At 47.2% G+C, this 22,355-nt stretch overlaps 1 protein-coding gene across 6 annotated transcripts in view; it reads left to right on the top strand.

Annotated features, from left to right (window-relative positions):
- Nucleotides 1-22,355, top strand: part of LOC143121977 (E3 ubiquitin-protein ligase RNF213-like) — a 123,038-nt gene that overhangs the window by 29,059 nt on the left and 71,624 nt on the right. For 3 of the 6 annotated variants that reach the window (XM_076282727.1, XM_076282729.1, XM_076282725.1), the window contains exons 2-13: nucleotides 12,093-12,170; nucleotides 13,170-13,227; nucleotides 18,043-18,101; nucleotides 18,200-18,278; nucleotides 18,361-18,452; nucleotides 18,549-18,612; nucleotides 19,720-19,778; nucleotides 19,877-19,955; nucleotides 20,038-20,129; nucleotides 20,226-20,289; nucleotides 22,081-22,139; nucleotides 22,238-22,316. In XM_076282727.1, the coding sequence (XP_076138842.1) occupies nucleotides 12,129-12,170; nucleotides 13,170-13,227; nucleotides 18,043-18,101; nucleotides 18,200-18,278; nucleotides 18,361-18,452; nucleotides 18,549-18,612; nucleotides 19,720-19,778; nucleotides 19,877-19,955; nucleotides 20,038-20,129; nucleotides 20,226-20,289; nucleotides 22,081-22,139; nucleotides 22,238-22,316 (826 nt within the window). In that variant the 5' untranslated portion in view covers nucleotides 12,093-12,128. The remainder of the gene's footprint in view (nucleotides 1-12,092; nucleotides 12,171-13,169; nucleotides 13,228-18,042; nucleotides 18,102-18,199; nucleotides 18,279-18,360; nucleotides 18,453-18,548; nucleotides 18,613-19,719; nucleotides 19,779-19,876; nucleotides 19,956-20,037; nucleotides 20,130-20,225; nucleotides 20,290-22,080; nucleotides 22,140-22,237; nucleotides 22,317-22,355) is intronic. The other 3 variants (XM_076282728.1, XM_076282730.1, XM_076282731.1) reach the window with 3 other exon arrangements.

The raw sequence follows: 22,355 nt of genomic DNA, 5'->3' as shown, positions 1-22,355 counted from the left end.
AAAAGAACATCATCGCATACGTGAGCTAGCTATACGCTGTGTTAGATCAGCGGCGGTCAGTGCTCGAGTTGTACAAAAAAGATTTAACGTTTAGGGACAGATCATTTGTGCTGATGACAGTGCATACAGTGGGAGACCAACCGGGTATCCTTTTAGTTATTGTTTAAGTACAAAGATAATTATTATATTATATAACTCTAAAACAACATGCATGCTATTGATATAGCCTACTACGCATCTAGGCTACTGTCACCTGCAGGGGGCGCTACTCGCCAACACTGCCACCCCTTCTTCCCTGAGGAGCAACACGTTCACCACCCCACAAATGGACCAGAGAACGGATATAGAAACAAAGAATGCTTTTATTAAGAGTTAATTACTAAAAAAGGAGATGGGGAGAGGGATAAATGTTCCGAACGGCCACAGGCCAAAGACAGCAGGCGGGGGGGGTGTGTGGCAAGTCAATATACCCAAGCGGAGGAGGGCATGGGGCAGTGCCTCCTGATGGTTCTATGGCACTGGTGGTATGGGGGGGGTGGCTGCAAGGGCAGGGGCCACTACTGTAGTGGAACGGGGCGTCGATGGGTAGCACGGCAACGGGACAGGTCGCTGGGGCAGGGGAGATGGGGAGGAGGGCATGGGGCAGTGCCTCCTGATGGTTCTATGGCACTGGGGGTATGGGGGGGGGTGGCTGCAAGGGCGGGGGCCACTACTGTAGTGGAACGGGGCGTCGATGGGTAGCACGGCAACGGGACAGGTCGCTGGGGCAGGGGAGATGGCACACTGGGCTGGACGGGGCAGGGCTGATAGGGGCGTGGAAGATGGTGTACAGGCCTCTTATGGGCGGGGCGGCGGCAGGGCGGCCGCAGTGGTAGAAAGACGGCTCACAGGGCTCCGCTTAGCGGGCGGGGTCTCTATAGGCACTGGGGGTATGGGGGGGTGGCTGCAAGGGCGGGGGCCACTACTGTAGTGGAGCGGGGCGTCGATGGGTAGCACGGCAACGGGACAGGTCGCTGGGGCAGGGGAGATTGCACACTGGGCTTGACGGGACAGGCTGCTGGGGCGTGGGAGATGGTGTACAGGTCTCTGCGTGGCGGCGTCAGAGCAGTCGCTAAGATAGAAGAACAGCACACAGGGCTCTGCTTAACAGGGCGGCGTCCCACGTAGAAGAACGGCGCACAGGGCTCGGCTAGATGGGACGGCGGCAGGGCAGTCGCTGGGGTGGAGGGACGGCATACAGGGCTCTGCTGCAGCGGGCAACAACGGGAGGGCGGGAATGACGTAGAAGAATGGCATTCAAGGCTCAACTCTCCAAGCGGCGGGCGGTTACACCCGTAACCTCACTACATGCATAGAGCGTTACACCCCGCCGGTCTGCACACAAATCACACGTTAGGAGAGGAGGGTGTGTTCACACAAAACATTCCCACTACAAGCATTAACACAAGTGGAGGTTGCACAGCACAATCGGACATGCATACATAAGGGCACACAGGCCAAGACTCAAGCCAGCCAAGGGTTGTTAGGCATTCACGTGTAGTTTCCACAGGGGTAGCTACCAGGATGGAATTACCAGAGGGTCGAGAGAGAGAGCAATAGCTGACGTGGAGCTGACGCGGAGACACCTCTTCACAACGGATGGGTTAGTCACGTCCGGAGCTGGACGGAGGGACACACAAACTGGAGAGGCAGGCTCTTGCACACACACGGACACTCGCAACAATATGGTTAGGCCTCCTCTACACACAGACAGGGTATCACACTGCACTTCAAGCTTAGAACGTTAACACTTCAAGCGTAGAACATTGACACACATATGGCCGAACGGCCCAGGATAGAAGACTCACGCGTCCGTCAATGACAACCCTCCGGTTTGTTCCTGAGAGTTCCGTAGGCTCACACACATCAGTAGACATTCAAGCACGTCCTCCCACACAAGCACCGCTGCAGCAGCTTTACTCCACAAAATAAACAAAGCATCGACAGCACTGCACACTCACGTTACGTATCCGGCTCTTATCAGTGTTCACGTCGCCGTCCACACTCCACATTCCCAGTACTTAGCTTGACGTAGATGAGCATCTCCCGGTTATTAACGTTACCCAGTCCTTGCTTCGTTATCCTAGGCGTTGTTGCTGTAGTTAAAAGCCGTGTCTTCACCCTCCGCCCGTTCTCCCGTTACTGCCGTATCTGCAGTTTATAAAACACTCCAATCCACATAGTCACCAATCGTGAAAGTGATAGAATCATTACATACAGCTGTAAACAATTAGCCTTCCCACGGCCTCAGGCCGATTTGTTTACTATGCCGGGAGGCATTGTACTGCACCGAATTCAGTCCCTCTTGCTGCCTTCGGCCCAACTATAGTTCCTCCCCCACCAAACGTTGTCACCCCGTGACACTCTCCCCCACCACTGGGTACTAGTCCCTAGGACCCTTGCTAAGTAGCCCAAGTACCGTACCTTTGTGGGGGCTGCCCTTGGTTGGACCGCTGGGGTCGTCTAGGTGGGGGTGGGGGGTCTTCTTCCCGTTGGCCTGGATTTCCGGGCACCAATGCCCATCCCATCAGTGGTTGCCCCGGGGCGCCCGGCTCACCCACAGGTTCTGCATTGGCCAAGGGGTAGTTTGGGCAAGGATGGAGCAGGTTCCGGTGTAACACCCTCTCCGGTCTAGGCCGTCCTTCTGGTCGGACCCTATAGACTGGTAAATCGGGCCCTTGACAGCTGATGACTACATGCGGTGTGCCCTCCCAGCGATCACTGAGTTTGCCCTTACCCTGGCGTCGACTGTCCCGGATCAGCACCCTCTCTCCGGGCAACAGAGGGGCCTCTTGGGCGGCGCAGTCGTACAGCCTCTTGTTCTTAGCAGCCGCTGCCCCCAGGTGCTCGGTGACCCGCTCATAAGCATCACGGAGGTGTTGGTAGTGTTGGCTCACCCATTCCGTTGTGCTCCGCACACCATCGGCCCCAGACGCCCCTAAAATCAGATCAACAGGCAAGCGGACATGCCTCCCAAACATAAGGTAAGTAGGGGCATAGCCCGTCGTGCTGTGGACACTATTATTATAAGCTTGGAGAAGTGCCGGGAGAAATTCCACCCACCGGCTTTGGTGTTCCACCTCCAGGGTACCGAGCAGGCCCAGGAGCGTCTGGTTGAACCGCTCACACTGCCCGTTACCCTGGGGGTGGTACGGGGTGGTGTGGGTCTTCCGGCATCCGTAGAGCTGACACAACTCTTGGATCACTCTGGCCTCAAAAGCGGGGCCCTGGTCCGAGTGCAGGATTTCGGGACATCCGAAAGGCTGGAACACAGTAGACCAGAGGACTCGAGCGGTGGTGGCGGCTGTTTGGTCGAGAGTGGGGACCGCCCAAGCATACTTGGTGAAGAGGTCTGTTATCACCAAGATGTTTTGATACCGGTCGGCTGGGCGACTCAAAGACAAAAAATCCATGGCCAGCATGTGAAGAGGGGCACAAGGAAGCATGGGTACAAGTGGGGCTTTGGCATCAGACTTGGTCTTGAACAGGATGCAGCGTGGGCAACCCTGGATGAACGAGGCAACCGAACTCTCCATCCCTGGCCAATAGAAGTTACGGCGAAGCAGCGACAATGTCCTTTCTTGCCCCTGGTGGCCAAGCTGGGTATGATAGGCTGTCAAAAGAGGCTGGACTTGGCCCTGGGGCACCACAACCTGGGTCACCTGGGCGTATGTGGCAGCGTCGAGCACGGCTCTGCAGATGACGCCCTCCTTGAGGTACAGTCTAGTCCACTGGCTCAGCAGTCGTCTCCCAGCAGAAGAAAGGGACCGCCTCACGTCGGCTGCGGGCAGTGCCTGACGCCCAAGGTGTTCCCGAACCACCACGAGGTCCTCCTCCCGCCCTTGCAATTCTTCCCAACGGGTCGGGTCCCAACCCCAACTGGCAGGTATAGGTTCTGGTCGGGTCCCGGGTGCTTCCACTACCCCTACCAAGAGGCACTCTTCTGGCGGGACGACTGGTGCCGATGTCCCCTCCCCTGCAACCGGATACCTGGAAAGCACATCAGCGTTAGTATGCTCCCGGCCAGGACGATGTTGGATCTGGTAATCGTAATTGGCCAACTGCTGGACCCACCTCTGTTCCACCGCCCCCAACTTAGCTGTTTGGAGGTGGACCAGCGGGTGGTTATCAGTGACCACAGTTACCTTTGTGCCCCACAAATAATCCTTGAACTTCTCGCACATTGCCCACTTCATGGCGAGAAGTTCAAGTTTAAACGAGCTGTAGTTGGCGTCGTTCCGCTCCGTGGGGTGGAGGCTCCTGCTGGCGTAGGCGATGACCTTCTCTGCCCCCTCCTGCTTCTGGGCCAGGACAGCCCCAAGGCCCAAGTTGCTGGCATCTGTGTACAAAATAAACGGCTGGGAAAAATCAGTGTAAGCTAAAATTGGGGCTTGGAGGAGCTCAGCCTTCAGTTGCCGGAAAGCCGCCTCGCACTCGGGGCCCCAGGTCACACTTGAAGAAGCCCAGTGCCTGCCAACAACGCATTAAGGGGCCTGGCTATCTTGGAGAAATCCTTCACAAACCTCCTATAATAGCCGGCAAACCCCAGGAAAGCCCTCACCTGCCGAACTGTCTTGGGTGCCTGCCAGCCTTGGACAGCCGCCATCTTCTCTGGATCTGGAGAGACGCCTTGGTAGCTAACACAGTGGCCCAGAAACTTCACCTCTTTCCGGAAGAGCTGGCACTTCTCCGGTCTTAACTTCAAGCCGTACTTCTCCATTGATCGAAACACTTCCTCCAGGTGCTGGAGGTGGGACAGGAAGTCGGGGGAGTGGATGATGATGTCATCAAGGTACACGAGGGTAGAGTCAACCAGCTGCCCACTCAAACAGCGCTGCATGAGCCGCTGGAAAGTGGCTGGCGCGTTGCAGAGCCCAAAGGGCATGCGCTCCCATTCAAACAAGCCAAAAGGTGTTGTAAAGGCCGTCTTCTCCCGATCCTCCTCTGCAACCGGCACCTGCCAGTATCCGCTCGCCAGGTCCAACGTAGAGTACCACGCTGCTCTGGTCAGGCTGGTCAGAGAGTCCTCGATCCTAGGGAGGGGAAACGCATCTTTCTTGGTTACTTGGTTGAGTTTTCGATAATCGACACAAAATCTCCAAGCCCCGGACTTCTTCTGCACCAGCACTATCCCAGCGGCCCACGGACTGCTACTCTCTCTGATGATTCCCCCCTCTAGCATACCTCGTAGGAGAGTGCGGATCTCTTGTTAGAGGGTGGGTGGTACAGGACGATACTGTTCACAAATGGGTGCTGCGTCTCCCGTCGGAATGTGATGTTGGACGACCCGGGTGCAGCCGTAGTCCTCGTCATGGGTCGAGAAGATGTGTTGCCACTTCGCCAACAGATGTTGTAACTGACGTGGTTGCTCTTCCTCCAAGCCACTTCCCTGTAAGGACTCACAACTCAAGTGTGCGGGCAGTGTCTCACTCACCTCTCCGTCCACTTGGCCGACCTGCATAACGCCCACTTCCACCACTGCTTCACCCACTTGGTCCAGCCTCAGGTCTCGGTCTCCCCGTACTTGCTCTGGGCCCACCACTGTGACTCGGGCCAGCCCCTGGTGGCGATGGAGTTGAACGGGGTAGGGGTGAGTGTTCCTTACCCTCACAGGTATCCGGCCCCCTTGTACAGTAGCAAGGGAACGAGCTACCTCAACTGCTACCTCGGAGCTATTGATATGGGGCTCTACCAGCACCCAGTTGTCCCGCCCATAGGTCTGGGCAGGCAGCCGTGCCCATACTACCGTCTCACTGCTGGGAGGTATAGAGATGGCATAACGACAGGCGACACGCGCCGTATCCTCCCGGTCCATCTGCATTCGACTGGATTGAATACGGCGGCAGTCTGCAAAAATGTGTTCCCATTCCCCACTTCCAGTGGTGTGGCGGGGCGGTCTGGCCTGGTTCTCCTCGTCCTTGAAGAGTGCTTCCCAACAGGTCGAGATAACATTCATGCCAAGCAAGGCACGGTGGGCCCCCAAGCATTGGTCTTTTACGACCACAGCCCCTTTATATGGCACCCTGACGCCCCGAACGTGAAACTCTGCCACAATGTAGCCGACATACGGGATGTCCAACCCGTTCGCTCCACGCAAGGTGAGCCACGGTGCCTCAGCCCCCGGTAGTTTCTGTCCTTCAAATATTTCGTCACATAAACTTTTTGAAAGCAAGGTAACTTGTGAACCAGTATCAACAAGGCATTCGACTGTCACGTCCCCCATCGGCATCAGCCCTCCCTCGTGGCGGTGGACTCATGGGTCGTGCTCGATGGAGCTCTTCTAGGAGTTTCCTGGAGAGCCCATCCATCTGCTCCTTCACTTCGGTCATAATTTCCGCACGCAGCTCACGTTTCCACTCTGCTTCTGAAGGTGGAGCAGGAGGCCGTGTAGCACTGGAGGTTGCCACACACACGGGTGCTTCCATCTCCGCAGCGTGATCTCGTTCGAGTGCGATGGCCTCCTTCCGAATCTGTTCGAAGGTCAGCTCGGGGTTTTGGCGAAGCTGCAGCCTCAAATTCTGACGGGCGGGGCCTTCCCTCAGCCCCAGGAGGAACTGATCGCGCATCAGGACTTCATCCCTGCCCAAGCCATGGTCTCGTCGTTGGTACAAACGGGTGGCTAGCTCTCGCACCTGCAGCGCAAAGGACCGCAACGTTTGTCCGGGTGCTTGTTTGCAGTTGAAGAACTGAGAACGCAACACAGGCACTGGGGTATTATCTCCATACAGCCCTTTGAGATATTCAAACACCTCCGCCACAGAACTGCGTTTGTTTTCCGGCGCCGCTTTAACTTCCCTCTTAGCTTCGCCTTCTAGGGAGCCTAGCACAAACCTCAGTTGTTGTGCCTCGTCCAGTCCTTGCAGACCCGCCAGGTATTCTATTTGTGCCTTCCAGTCTTGAAAACTCACATCCGATCCGAGTCCACGAAACCTCTGCGCCCAAGGAGTTCCCATGAACACCGGCATCACCCGGGGGCGTGTCTCGGAGCCTTCACCTTCATCCATTGTGGGGGAGGATAGAGTTGCTCAACTCGGGAAAGAAAATCCTGCCGACTGCGCCAAATGTCACCTGCAGGGGGCGCTACTCGCCAACACTGCCACCCCTTCTTCCCTGAGGAGCAACACGTTCACCACCCCACAAATGGACCAGAGAACGGATATAGAAACAAAGAATGCTTTTATTAAGAGTTAATTACTAAAAAAGGAGATGGGGAGAGGGATAAATGTTCCGAACGGCCACAGGCCAAAGACAGCAGGCGGGGGGGGTGTGTGGCAAGTCAATATACCCAAGCGGAGGAGGGCATGGGGCAGTGCCTCCTGATGGTTCTATGGCACTGGTGGTATGGGGGGGGTGGCTGCAAGGGCAGGGGCCACTACTGTAGTGGAACGGGGCGTCGATGGGTAGCACGGCAACGGGACAGGTCGCTGGGGCAGGGGAGATGGGGAGGAGGGCATGGGGCAGTGCCTCCTGATGGTTCTATGGCACTGGGGGTATGGGGGGGGTGGCTGCAAGGGCGGGGGCCACTACTGTAGTGGAACGGGGCGTCGATGGGTAGCACGGCAACGGGACAGGTCGCTGGGGCAGGGGAGATGGCACACTGGGCTGGACGGGGCAGGGCTGATAGGGGCGTGGAAGATGGTGTACAGGCCTCTTATGGGCGGGGCGGCGGCAGGGCGGCCGCAGTGGTAGAAAGACGGCTCACAGGGCTCCGCTTAGCGGGCGGGGTCTCTATAGGCACTGGGGGTATGGGGGGGTGGCTGCAAGGGCGGGGGCCACTACTGTAGTGGAGCGGGGCGTCGATGGGTAGCACGGCAACGGGACAGGTCGCTGGGGCAGGGGAGATTGCACACTGGGCTTGACGGGACAGGCTGCTGGGGCGTGGGAGATGGTGTACAGGTCTCTGCGTGGCGGCGTCAGAGCAGTCGCTAAGATAGAAGAACAGCACACAGGGCTCTGCTTAACAGGGCGGCGTCCCACGTAGAAGAACGGCGCACAGGGCTCAGCTGGATGGGACGGCGGCAAGGCAGTCGCTGGGGTGGAGGGACGGCATACAGGGCTCTGCTGCAGCGGGCAACAACGGGAGGGCGGGAATGACGTACAAGAATGGCATTCAAGGCTCAACTCTCCAAGCGGCGGGCGGTTACACCCGTAACCTAACTACATGCATAGAGCGTTACTCCCCGCCGGTCTGCACACAAATCACACGTTAGGAGAGGAGGGTGTGTTCACACAAAACATTCCCACTACAAGCATTAACACAAGTGAAGGTTGCACAGCACAATTGGACATTCACACATAAGGGCACACAGGCCAAGACTCACGGCAGCCAGCAAAGGGTTGTTAGGCATTCACATATAGTTTCCACAGGGGTAGCTACCAGGATGGAATTACCAGAGGGTCGAGAGAGAGAGCAATAGCTGACGTGGAGCTGACGCGGAGACACCTCTTCACAACGGATGGGTTAGTCACGTCCGGAGCTGGACGGAGGGACACACAAACTGGAGAGGCAGGCTCTTGCACACACACGGACACTCGCAACAATATGGTTAGGCCTCCTCTACACACAGACAGGGTATCACACTGCACTTCAAGCTTAGAACGTTAACACTTCAAGCGTAGAACATTGACACACATATGGCCGAACGGCCCAGGATAGAAGACTCACGCGTCCGTCAATGACAACCCTCCGGTTTGTTCCTGAGAGTTCCGTAGGCTCACACACATCAGTAGACATTCAAGCACGTCCTCCCACACAAGCACCGCTGCAGCAGCTTTACTCCACAAGTAACTCCACAATAATGAGCACACAGTCAAGTAGCCTATACTGTCAAGTTAGGGGTTTTTGGATAAAATAAGAGGGAAGTCACCTAGCCCATATTCAATTAGAGAAATTTTTACTCTTCCAGTAAAAGGGTTTCTTTCATAAAATGTGTTAGTTTTGTTAGTCTTTAATTTCATACAAGGAAAAGTTGCACTTGCCATTAATGCATATGTTGTAAAATGGCGAACGATGATAGATAGCACGATGACATTCAACCATCAGATGCCGCTGATCGGACAGGATAAAACGGCGGCGTGTGTTGTTTAGGTGACCGCTGTAACGTGCTGTGGGAAACCCTGCAGTAAGATATTCCAGGTGAAACAGAAACCAAATCTAACATTGTGAATGTAAAGTGTAACCTGACATTAGCTACCTAGCTGCCGTTAGTTAACAAGAAAAAACAAAGCTCCAAACACTAACTTCGTTAACTGTGTTGTTACCACCTCTGTCCAGAGATTCCGCCTTTGGTGACTTATTTTGCTACTTCTTGCCCTCTAAGCCGAAGTCCCTCTGTTCAAGCTGTCCTTGTCGCTTGACCATGATGCTGAAATCACCGGCACCTGCACTGACTGACCAGACATCAATTTAAAACGAATTGTCGTGTCATATGTGCACGTTACCAAAAACAAACAAACAAACAAAATGTGCACGTTCCCCTCATCCATAGTATTTTAGCCTATTCAATATTTGCAAAAACTAAATGTTGAAATAGTGGTAATATTTTCACATCAATTGATAAAATAGCAGCTGATGGGAAGGGGGATTGCCGTTTTAGAAGGAGGAGGATTTTGACCATCTTTATTTCAAAGGGCAATGCCATCCCCCCTCACCCCTCATCAATTCGACTACTGGTGGTGGCTCTGCAGCCGGATACTATTGTCCAAATAAGACCCGAAGTGCAGTGCCATGCCGCCATATGGTGGCCATGAATTTGATTTGATTTGATTTATTTCAGGATCAAATACAATAAAATGCAGCAATCCAAAGGATGACATGCAAAAGTACAAAACTTATTTCCAGCATGGTCCTTGGTGTTGAACACATGAAACAAATAGACAAGGAACAGACAATACTCAGACTGGGGGGTGGGGACATACCATATAACAAATAAATAAGAAAGACACAACTGCAGAAAAAAAATATCCAAATGATCAATACATATCCACCTTATTCCATAAAATCTGCTTTACCTGTCTTTTAAAACTCCCCCTTGATGCTAGGAGTTGTGTAGCAGTAGGCAAACTATTCCAAGCCATGATACCTGTAACGATCCTGTGTTCCCTGTCCCTCCTTTGTTTACCTCCTGTGCCATGTGCTCCTGTGTTTACTTCCTGTCCCTGTGTTTTAGTTCATGTCAGCCATGTGCTCCTTTGTTTGTCTTGCCATGTCTCAGTTCCCTGTGTCTCCGCCCCTCACCTGTTCCTCATTATTAGTCTGCTCGTTTAATTATGATTTCCAGCCCTGTGTTCACCTGTCTCTTGTTTTACCTTGTTTCGTGTCCACCTGTGCCTTGTTAGCCTTGTTAAGTCCCTGTGTATATAAACCCCTAGTTTTGTTATGTTCCTTCTGTGTCATTGTTGTAATGTCCCTGTGCTGCACGCTGTAAGTAAAGTCAGTAAAATCTACTCTTGGTGTGTTGTCCTGCATTTAGGTCACTTTAAGTAGCAGCCTGTGACAGACCGTGACAATACCAGTATAAAAGAAAGAACTTTTACCTGCATTTTTAGTTCTAGGTACTAAGCAGGAGCGGATGCTAGCCCTGGTGTTATGCCTATGCTGTGTGTTGACCATGGTGACATTAGAGCCTAAATATTTGGGAGCCTGAACATTTACAATGTTGAACATAGGATTCAGCTTAAGTTGTTCAACTGTTAAATGCACAGGTAGTAGGCCTACTTTTTTAAACTCCTCCCTACCATTATGAGTACGGGGGGGGGGGGGGGGGGGAGATGAATCAGAGTTTGTACCAATAATTTCTTTACAAAAAAATCTAAAAGCTTTGTCTTGCGATATAAAAACTTCAATTTACAGGCACATTTGTCTAAAACTTGTGCTGCAATAGATTCACCAATAAGTGATTGATCCAATGTTAGACCCAAATATGTGACATTTGATTTAGACACTATTTCATACCCATTACACATCACTTTTAAAGTATTTGATTTTGCCAACTTCCTTTTCGTACCAAACAAGATGGATTCAGTCTTTCCCAGATGCATAGAGAGCTTATTGTCTACCAGCCACTGGTTGACAGACTCAAGCTCATGACCAAGAGTATTTTCAATGTCTTTTACGTTACCCCCTGGGACAAGTAAAGCAGAATCATCGGCATAACAATTTGCACTGTACCACAGCTGACATGTCATTTATGTACAATAGAAATAACAGGGGCCCCAGGATAGAGCCTTGCGGCACCCCACATGCTATACTCTGTGGATCAGAGAGGGTCCCCTCTACATCGCAAACCTGTGTCGTATCTGTTAGGTAAGAAGTGAACCATGAGTGCTGAGTTGCTAAAACCCATGCACTGCAATTTAGAAATCAAAATATTGTGGTTCACGGTATCAAATGCTTTTTGCAGGTCGAGTAGAAGCATACCAACATAATTTCCTAGATCTAAATTCTGACGCACATAGTCAAAGAGGTGGATGAGACATGTGTCAGTAGAATGTGCAGCTCTGAAGCCAGACTGAAGCTCATACAGTATAACAGATCATGCCGGATAAGATAGTCCTTGACCTGTTCATACACAAGACGCTCAATAATCTTTGATATGGTTGAAAGAATTGAGACTGGCCTATAATTCCCAACATTAGCTCTGCTATTTTTCTTAAAAAGAGGAACCACCCTGGCATTCTTCATCTTGTTTGGGAAAACACCCTGACTTATCGACAGATTTATGACATGAGTAAGAATACTACATGTAACCTCAGCACTATCCCTAGGAAACCTGGAGGGGATAAGGTCCAAGCCAGAGGCCTTATTCACTGATAGGGTGGAGAGGCTCGCTCTTACTTTGAAATATATAATATAGTCCATTATATTTATTAGAAAAGAAGTGGCCGTCAAATAATTGTGTACATCCTAAGGTCCTTACCAATTATTCCTTACCAGTTACTCTTTTTTTTTTTTACTTCTAAAGAGCCATATGTGCAGGAACCTCATTTGACATTAGCTCAGTTGGAATCAGGCCAATTACTTAAAAAAAAATGTCTTCTGATATTCTTTCCAGGTGAGACTAAAGCCAATGTGGTGTTAAGAAGAGTCAATGATGGATTCTCCATTGCAAGAAGAGGAGGAAAATGCAAATGTATGTTTCTTTAAGAAAAAAAAACATGTAAAAGTCGTTGCTGAGTCATTGTGGTGTGATGCAATTTTTGTTTAAACACCAACCTACTCACTGGTTCTTGAAACCACAGTAGTTTTGGTCAAAAATTGCAAATTGCCAAACTGTCACATCCATAATGCCAACACAATGCCATGGTATTTAGTTGGCGTTATGGACGTGACAGTTTTGCGTGGGTTTGCACATCTACTGTACAGCTACGTACCAGCTGGCTATGTTGCACTCATCCATCTGAACCTCACTCCCAAACGGGGTCACAGCACCAATATAATCTGCATTGTGTTTACCTTGAGGCTCAGGCCTTTTCTCCTCCAAACTTGAACCCTCAAACTGCAGCACCCCGGATTGGGAGTTGAGCGTGCTAGTAATTGAGTTAAAACCATAGGATGCTAGCTCTATCACTTGCACGTCTCTCAAAGGACAAATCCGGCTATTTTTCACATCTGTTTTTCGAGGTCACCAAGATGCTGTAGCTGCCTGCCTGCTTCAGCTGTTGACACTAGCTACTCGAGCTAGGTAAAACCGGTTGTTTTCAGGTTTTTTCGTACCAACAGTACTCGGTGACCTTGAGAAATGGAGATCTATGTGAAAAATCACGGGATTTCTCCTTTAAGGTTCCAGGAGGGAGGTTTACATCATTCTGTCATAACCAATGACAATGACGACATCACAAATTGGAGCTGTTTTTCGACCCACCAAATTTTCTGAACATGTTTGTGATTGGGTATTTCTAGAAAGAATAGTTCTTCTAACCATCAATCAACCCTACCCTTTCTAGAAAGACCAATGAATGATTGTTCTAACTACCAAGATCGCAACAGAAGTTAGGCAACAACCTTTTAAAAAAAGAAAAAAAACCCTGAAATGCTCCACTTTGATTAGTGTCTTTAACATATGTGCATTTCAACTTTAATTGTAATCATTGTACTCATTGTACTGTAATCATTAAAAATTTTGTTTTAGGGTCATCTTAACATAGGACGAGTGTTGTCAGAGTCACACATTCCTGATAGGAGTGAGGGTAAGTATTTTGAGTTTATTCCTGCCTGATTTTTCTCATACTGAATAGTGCTTAGCATGCCAGGGTGACAGAGGTGACATGGTCAGAGAAGGTTAGTTGTTCATCTATCAGGATACCTACGTTTCTTACAGCCTTTTTTGGAGCAAGACAAGAGAAGAGTCGATTTTGATGTTATGATGTATGATTTGTTTGGCTAAGAAGACCAAGAGTTCTTAAGAGAGGTTTAGTTGTTCCTTCATCTAAGTGGATATGTCAGAGACAATCCAAGCACAGTGCCGAGACTTTGGTGTTGTTCATTGGGAAAGACAGAAAAAGTCTGGCATCATCTGTGTAGCAGTGATGTGAGAAGCCATGCAAGTGGATAATCGGGCCCAGCAAGGTGTTTGCAAAGAGAAAGGGCCACAGCACTGAGAGGAATTCTGTGCCTAGTCTTAAAGGCGCTCTAAGCGATGCTGGGTAACGTCACTTCTGTTGACGTTCAAATGCTGATGTGGTACATGAAAATGTAACTAAAAATGTGGAGAATGCAATGCAATCAAGCATTTTGGACGATATATTGGCACAGGCAACAGAACAAATGATTGCTGGCCAACTCTGACTTCAATTGAACCCCATGCAGAGACACACATACACGCACGCGCGCAGGACCACTTTAGGGGTGCCTCTCTCTCAGCAGGATTTGTCACCGCTAAAGTCAAATTATAGCCTATAGATTCTTCTACATCAACCGCTATCGACAGGAAAGGAAAACAAACGTTTAGCAATCAGGAAACGTCAGGAATTTTGCAAACACAGAAGCGTGACAGCCTATAATATAACGTGAGAGAACATGGATGTGTTCTCCATTAGAGGAACGTTATAATCGATTGCGGACGTGAACAGACAGCTACAGACACGGAGCGCATACTTTCACTTTCTGTGCATATTCACGTGAAAGATCATTAGTAGCAAAACAGCGATCAAATATTACATGGCAGTGAGTTTTGTTTTCAAATATTTTCATGTATGTCTAGATAACGGGTGAGGAATGTTTAGGGGACAGACTATCGTACATCCTCAAATTATGACTGGGCAAAGCACAGCACCTTTATTTGGACCATGGCTTGTAGGCTATTCAAGTCAGCTAGGCCTTTATTTCTTGCGTTTTACTGTGAGACATAGGCCTATACTTTTCGTTATAGGAGCGCATACCAATGGCAATGGTTCACTATTAAGTTTTATGTATGAAAGAGTGTCGGGATTTCCATCCACTTATTGCGAGATAAGAGCCAAAGAGGTCTAAGAGCCTAAATTTAGTTATTTTTTAAATTATGCATTATTTACTTTTTTTTTTAATAAAATTCGTAGGCTGATGCCTGGCAGCAACAATTGTGTTTAAATGTAGGTTATTGCTTCAGCCTCTAGCTCAGAAAGGGGCTGCGTGCGACTGGTAGCTTGAGAGGAACGTGTTGGAGATTCATGGTGTAGAATGATGACTTTTCATTGGCAACAATACTGTATTAAACCAACCAACATAAATTATTAAGAAGAGCTCTTTTATGAGTTAAATTGAAGCAAACTTATACTGGCTTTTATTTGTCCGAATCTGAGGCCCGCTATAAATAGAATCCCGGCCATAATTTGAGCAATTAAGTATGCACGTGTGTTTCAGGCATAGAGCAAGCACTAATCTCTGACTGAAAGTGCACAGGACTTGTGCATTTGAGAGCGCTCTCTCTTGCTGTAGACGGTAATGTTTCATGCAGGGTTCATGTCAGTTAATATAAATTAACATTTAAAAACATGTTCAATTATATAATTTTTTTACATATATAAGTCGCACCTGTCGCAGGACCAGCCAAACTATGAAAAAAAGTGCGACTTATAGTCCGGAAAATACGGTAAATTGTCTGGGATGTCTTGAATTTTCGAAAGGGAGGTATTCAATTTGTGTATGGGACCACCAGCGAGTGAGCGAGTGCAAGAGAGCGACTGAAATGTCTCCATCCGGCTTCGTGTATTTAAAATGCAATTGTATAAGTGACTATAAGGCTACAGGAGAAAGTGTAGTGGTTGCAGAGTGAAGATGTTTTTCACATTGTTAAATAGGGAAACCCCATTATAATTACCCACTTTGGATATTGGAACTTATCGACTGTGCATCTTCAGTTTTTATGTGAAGTCCTAATCCCATAGTTTACGTTTGAATCTGTCCATTTCTTTCCAATTTGAGCGAAGTCATCCATACATTTCCCAACTCTGAACTCACACTATACTGACTTTGCACTCATTCACTACTCAGCACTCATGACCCCCCCCCCCCACACACACACACACCTACAAGCACTTTTACATCCCTCTCCCTATGCTACAGACCTTTTATTTATTTTCTTATTTCATCACACGTCAAAACACACAAACACACACACACACACATATCTGACTTTCTCCAACTTTTGCACATCTCCATAGAACTTTTTATTTATTATTTTTGATTTCTCCTCCATCTACCCATGTCCTTGATTGCCTAGCCTTTCTACCCCCCCCCCCACCCCCCACCCCACCACCATCCCCAACACACACACTTACAGCACACTGCTTGCTACAGTAAGCCTCCTCTACATACTTGCTGCACACTGCCCCCCCCCCCCCCCCTACATACACAGCACATTGTCTTCAGGATCTTCTCCAACACACATCCTCTACATACTTACAGCACACTGCCCCCACCTACCCACACACACACTACACACGCACACACACAGTCACTGCTCCACTCCCCTCCCGCCCACACACACATCTTCACTGTCATCACTCACATACATCATACATACAGTACTCTGCTTGCAATAGTAAGTCCCTGCCCCCCCCCCCCCCCTACATACACAGCACATTATTTCATCAGGAAGCTTCTCCAACACACATCCCCAACATACTTACAGCACACTGCCCCCCCCCCCCCCCCCCCCCAATACACAGCACATTGTCTCATGAGGAAGCTTTCTCCAACACACATATTGCACACTGCCCTCTCCCCACATACACAGCACACTATCCCATCTCCCCTGTCATCCCCCCAACACACACACCAAGACCCCTGGCAGTTGGGTTAGCCCCTTGAGCCGTGGATCTGCCCAAGGTTTCTTCCTTGGTAAGGGAGTTTTTCCTTGCCCCTATTGCTCTTGGGTGCTCCTTGTTGGTGCCCCCCACCCAATCCCAATCCTCCCCCACCTTTTTTATGCAGCCCTTGCCACTTAATCTACTAAACCCCTCTTCTACTGCACTTTTTACCCCCCCCCCCCATTAATGCACAAATAGGCTGACACCAGACATAATTTCACTGCATTTCTTACTTCCAGTAACTATATGCTTGTGACAATAAACTTCCTTGTATCCTTGTATTTGCACAGATATCTGCACTATTGTCGAGCAGCATAGTTTATATTCTCCTGTCTCTTTTCGTTTCTAATGGGGGTTGGCATTGTTATGCCAGTCTCTCTACTGCATTCGAAACTACAGGTGTCAGTCTACAGTATCGGTAGAATAGATAAATTGATATTATGAGAAGCAGCTGCCATTCTTTCTCAACACTGAGTTTTTAAATCATGAAATAGATGCCCAATTAGTGTCCAAAAAGCATTACAATATGGCTGCCGATTGGAGGGACTTGCCTAAAAGCACTCTGTCTACACACCTCAAGCACATTTTGACTCTTTATAAACAAACCTCAGGCCAATGAGAAAGTAATAAATCACGCCTCTTTCATAAGGCTGACTGCGTTGTGGGCGTGACAGAACCGGGAATGGGAGAATACGTGTAACAGAAAAGTGCGTAACTTACATGTAAGCATGTAAAAAAGGGATTACGCACAATGTATGCACAAATCTTTAATGTCTCTCTCTCTCTCTTTGCTTTGGGCACACAGAGAGCATCGGCAACATACAAGATGAGGCCATACAAGCTACAAGACAAGACGTATACCATTTTACATAGACATAGTTCCTCTAATATATAGTATAACAAATTAGTCCATAAGGATGATTGCACTGCCCACTAGTTGTTGCACTATTGACCCTCCAGTTATTGCACTATTGTACTATTCCTCATTAAGTAGCTTAATTGATAGCGATACTAGGGAGAACTTGAATCTATTTAGCCTAGATGATGGGAGCTGGTATCTTTTGCCCAGAGGCATCAGCTCGTACTCTGTGTTTAGGACATGAGTTGGGTCTGTGGCTTAAATCCTTGTATACTGGTATACAATATATAGCTATCAACCTTTTGGAGAACCCTTAATGTAAAACTAAAAAATTACATAGTACTAAGAATGTTTCAGGAAACCTGGCCCATGACAGTAGTAAAATATGCGTTGCCTGTGATGTAAGACCAAGATATGTGTTTCATTTCATTTTCTAATTAATTAACAAAAAACAACTGATTGATTTACTTTTTTTCTTGTGAGCCTGCATATTACTGAAAAATTTGGTATTTTTGGTTACACTACTTGACAGTCTTGACATAAGAGTGACATGACACTGTCATGAACGTGTCATAAACAAGTCATAAACGTTTATGACATAACGCGTCTGTTATTAAGTGACAATCGTTTTTTGTCATAACAAGTTAGGGTTAGGTTTAGGGTTAGGATTAGGTTTAGAGTTTTGGTAAGGGTTGGGGTTAGGATTAGGATTTGGGTTAGAGGTTAGGGTTAGGATTAGGGTTAGGTTTCATGTGTCATGACAGTGTCATGTCACTCTTATGTCGATACTGTCAAGTAAAGTGTTACCGTATTTTTTAAGCTGGTAAAAATGAATGAGCAATAACTCTTCTCCACAGGACACCCCAGACCAGACTCGTCTCCTCCATTGGCATCCTCCTCAGGAGTCAGACCAGAGGTGAGCAGATCAGGGACTACATGGTCTTTACATGATTTATGTCCACTTCCTTCTGGTCTTACTTATCTCTGATTCAATTCTATTTTCAATCTATCCAGACAGAGACACTGGTACAGAGAGACTTCAGACAACACACAGCAGGAGCATATTCAGCTGATGCATGGAAAAACACACCTGGTAGTAGCTCTAGAATGTTCTTCCATGCATTTCATAATTCACATTTTAGTCACTGTCCTGACTGAAATGTTTTTACGCTTAGCAGGTCAGCCTGCAGGGAGTGGACCTTTGGCAGGACTGCCGGCACCCCTACGGCAGACATCAGCACATTCTACAATGCATAACGTCATGATGGTAAAATTGTGATTGTATGTTTCCATAAAAGAATATAATTCACTACATTTCTGCATCTTTGAGTTAACATATACAACATATCTATTTCTTTCCTAGAGTCCCGGCCCATCAGCTGGAGACCCAAAGAGAGTAACAGACATAAAAGTTGAAGACTGTGAAGGTATGCCTTATTTGTGATTTGTCTGTCATACATCTCCTAATTTAAGTAACATATTGTAACGATTAATGCGACGCACAGATGTCCAATCAAAGGTTTATTTGTGAAAGCGGGGATCACACATGCATCAAGACACCATTACACAGGAAACACAAGGAAAGTCAATAAAACAAGCATGATACACGAACAGCGTAGTCACATACAATACATGGGGTAAACAGATGAGGTACAACCTAAAGAAAGACTACACAAGCTAACACATACATGACAAGGTAAACCGACATTACACAATCCAGCATTCACACACATTGCATTCTGGGAGGCTAGCACTCAGTCCGGAAGGTACCGACGTTACAATATTAAAAAAGAACATTCCGTTGCAAAAAAAAAACACACTCACAGCTAAGTTGGAGTTAAATTATTTCTCTGCATTTATTTTCAGCATACTGATCTGGAATCAGTTTCAGTCCCAGCCTGTCAAACCTGATTGTGTGTACACACCAAGAACAACTGAGCATCTAAATTCGCTCTCACTTCCCTGCTTTTGATGCTTGAACCTAAGAAGTAGCCTATTCCAGATGTCCGCTGGAATGTCCAGTCATAAGTTACATTTATAAAATAATTGCTGGGATCACGCATCTCTACACAAATTACCTTATTTTGATATTAAGTATTACTTTATCAAGAAGCAATAAAAATATGAAATTGGGCTTGCCGTAATTTTAAATGATCGTCTTTGGCAGCATTTGCCAACTACCTCAGAAAGTATTGCCTGTATATCGCTACCATCCATAATTTAATCCCGTAACGTTATTCAGCCGTGTAAAAAAACATTTCGGCCACCATGTTCATTAATTTTCTATATCCCACATACACACCTTGAACGAGTGTTCAATTACTACAAAAACTAACTTGACCTTTCATTCTCATTATTGCAACACTAAACAGAACAAATGTTTCACAGCAACTGAAGTTCTCTCATGAATGACTTTAGTTCGTCAGGGTTAATTTTTACGCCCTAATTGTACCTGGTGTGTAGGCACAGTGATTGTCAGACTATATTTTGAAGCTGGTAGAAATGAATGAGCCAGCAATAACTCTTCTCCACAGGACACCTCAGACCAGACTCATCACCTCCACTGGCGTCCTCCTCAGGAGTCAGACCAGAGGTGAGCAGATCTGGGACTACATGGTCTTAACATGATTTATGTCCACTTCCTTCTGGTCTTCATTATCTCTGATTCAATTCTATTTTTAATCTATCCAGACAGGGACACTTATACAAAGAGACCTCAGACAACACACAGCAGGAGCATATTCAGCTGATGCATGGAAAAACACACCTGGTAGTAGCTCTAGAATGTTCTTCCATGCACTTCATAATTCACATTTTAGTCACTGTCCTGACTGAAATGTTTCTACGCTTAGCAGGTCAGCCTGGAGGGAGTGGACCTTTGGCAGGACTGCCGGCACCCCTACAGCAGACATCAGCACATTCTACAATGCATAACGTCATGACGGTAACATTTTGTTTGTATGTTTCCATAAAAGAATATAATTCACTACATTTCTGCATCTTTGAGTTAACATATACAACATATCTCCTTCTCTCATAGAGTCCCGGCCCATCAGCTGGAGACCCAAAGAGAGTAACAGACATAAAGGTTGAAGATCAAGAAGGTATGCGTTATTTGTGTTTTGTCTGTCATACATCTCCTAATTTAAGTAACATATTAAAAAAGAACAGTCCGTTGCAAAAAAAAAAAAATCCACGCTTACAGCTAAATTGGAGTTCAATTATTTCTCTGCCTATATTTCGGCATACTGATCAGGAATCAGTTTCAGTCCCAGCCTGTCAAACATGACTGTACACACCAGTGGTCCCCAAACTTTTTCTTCCGAGGGCCAGCTCACTATGCCTGGCTCTAAGAGAGGGCCAGAGACTTGGAGTAGATCAACCATAAATAGCTTAGTGCTGTGAACAACAGCAGTCTACCTTAGTTGAATATTCCATTACATTTAATCATAGGCTACTGCAATTTAATACCATTGTTAGCTGTGTTTATGTTGCCATGCTCACATGAAATAATCAAAAGACTCTGAACTCTGTTTCTTTGCATACATAGCTCAAGTTGTGAACAAGCAATATCCTACAAATAATTAAAAGTTATCAAACTATGAGAGGTTTTATGAAGTGCTGGCAAAAACATCTGAAATGACCACCATTCTAACTTTCACTCCCCTGATGAGAACTTTGTGAACTCTGTATGAACATTTGAACAAGTGAATAAAAAATAGAAATAATTTTCCCAGAAAGTCCCAGAAATATGACTTGAATAGAAGTTAGTTAGTTATTAACAATTAATTGATAAACTTTTAGAATACTTTGAGCACTGATGCAGTCAGCATAGGCCTCTAACATTGTTTGCAGGTAGGCCTACATATCATTCCGTTTTCGATGGCAAACGCGAAACAGCGCCAAAAACCACACCAATGGACAAAACAAGTATTACATGTGTACTGTTAAGACTCGCCATAGAGAATGAATGGGGGAAATTACGGAGGTTATAGTTTGACGATGTCGTACTTCCGTGCGGGCCAGATGCTATATACCACGGACATGTTTTGGGGGGCCACCCAAAATGAAGTGGCGGGCCGTAGTTTGGGGACCACTGGTACACACCAAGAACAACTGAGCATCTACATTCAGTCTGGCTTCCCTGCTTTCAATTCTTGAACCTAAGAAGTATTTCAGACACCCACTGGAATGTCCAGTCATATGTTACATTTATAAAAGAACCGCTTAGATCACGCATCTCTCCACAAATTACCTTATTTTGATATTAGGTACTGCTTTATCAAGAAGTGCTAAAAATATGAAATTGGGCTTGCCTTAATTTTAAATGATGGTCTTTGGCAGCATTTGGCAACTACCTCAGAAAGTATTGCCTGTATATCGCTACCATCCATAATTCAATCCCATAACGTTATTCAGCCATGTAAAAAAACATTTTGGCCACGATGTTCATTCATTTTCTATATCCCATACAGACCTTGAACAAGTATTAAATTACTGCAAACACTAATTTGACATTTCATTTTCGTTACTGCAAACACTAAACAGAACAAATGTTTCATAGCAACTGAAGTTCACATAGGTTTTGGTCTCAACGGCATACATGTACATCTAATTTTGAATTGGTTGGCGTTGATTGCTGTTGATCAGACCCATAGCTCATTACCATAACATTGACCAAACTTCAACTTTGTCTGATGCTATTTGCACACAGAACATAACACCGGCGACTTTGCCGCCAACATACATCGGCCCTCATGAATAAATTTAGTTTGTCAGGATGAATTTTTTACACCCTGATTGTTCCTGGTGTGTATGCACACTGCACAGTGATTGTCAGATTATATTTTGAAGCTGGTAGAAATTAATGAGCCAGCAATAACTCTTCTCCACAGGACACCCCAGACCAGACTCATCACCTCCATTGGCATTCTCCTCAGGAGTCAGACCAGAGGTGAGCAGATCTGGGACTACATGGTCTTTACATGATTTATGTCCACTTCCTTCTGGTCTTCATCATCTCTGATTCAATTCTATTTTCAATCAATCCAGACAGAGACACTGGTACAGAGAGACTTCAGACAACACACAGCAAGAGCATATTCAGCTGATGCATGGAAAAACACACCTGGTAGTAGCTCTAGAATGTTTTTCCATGCACTTCATAATT

This window comes from Alosa pseudoharengus, unplaced genomic scaffold (assembly GCF_046254945.1).
Source record: "Alosa pseudoharengus isolate Yale_2024_CS ecotype anadromous, Long Island Sound unplaced genomic scaffold, YU_APseudo_1.1 YU_APseudo_1.1_scf_13, whole genome shotgun sequence".
In the NCBI taxonomy this organism is placed as follows: domain Eukaryota; kingdom Metazoa; phylum Chordata; class Actinopteri; order Clupeiformes; family Clupeidae; genus Alosa; species Alosa pseudoharengus.
This window is presented reverse-complemented; position numbering and strand designations above follow the sequence as displayed.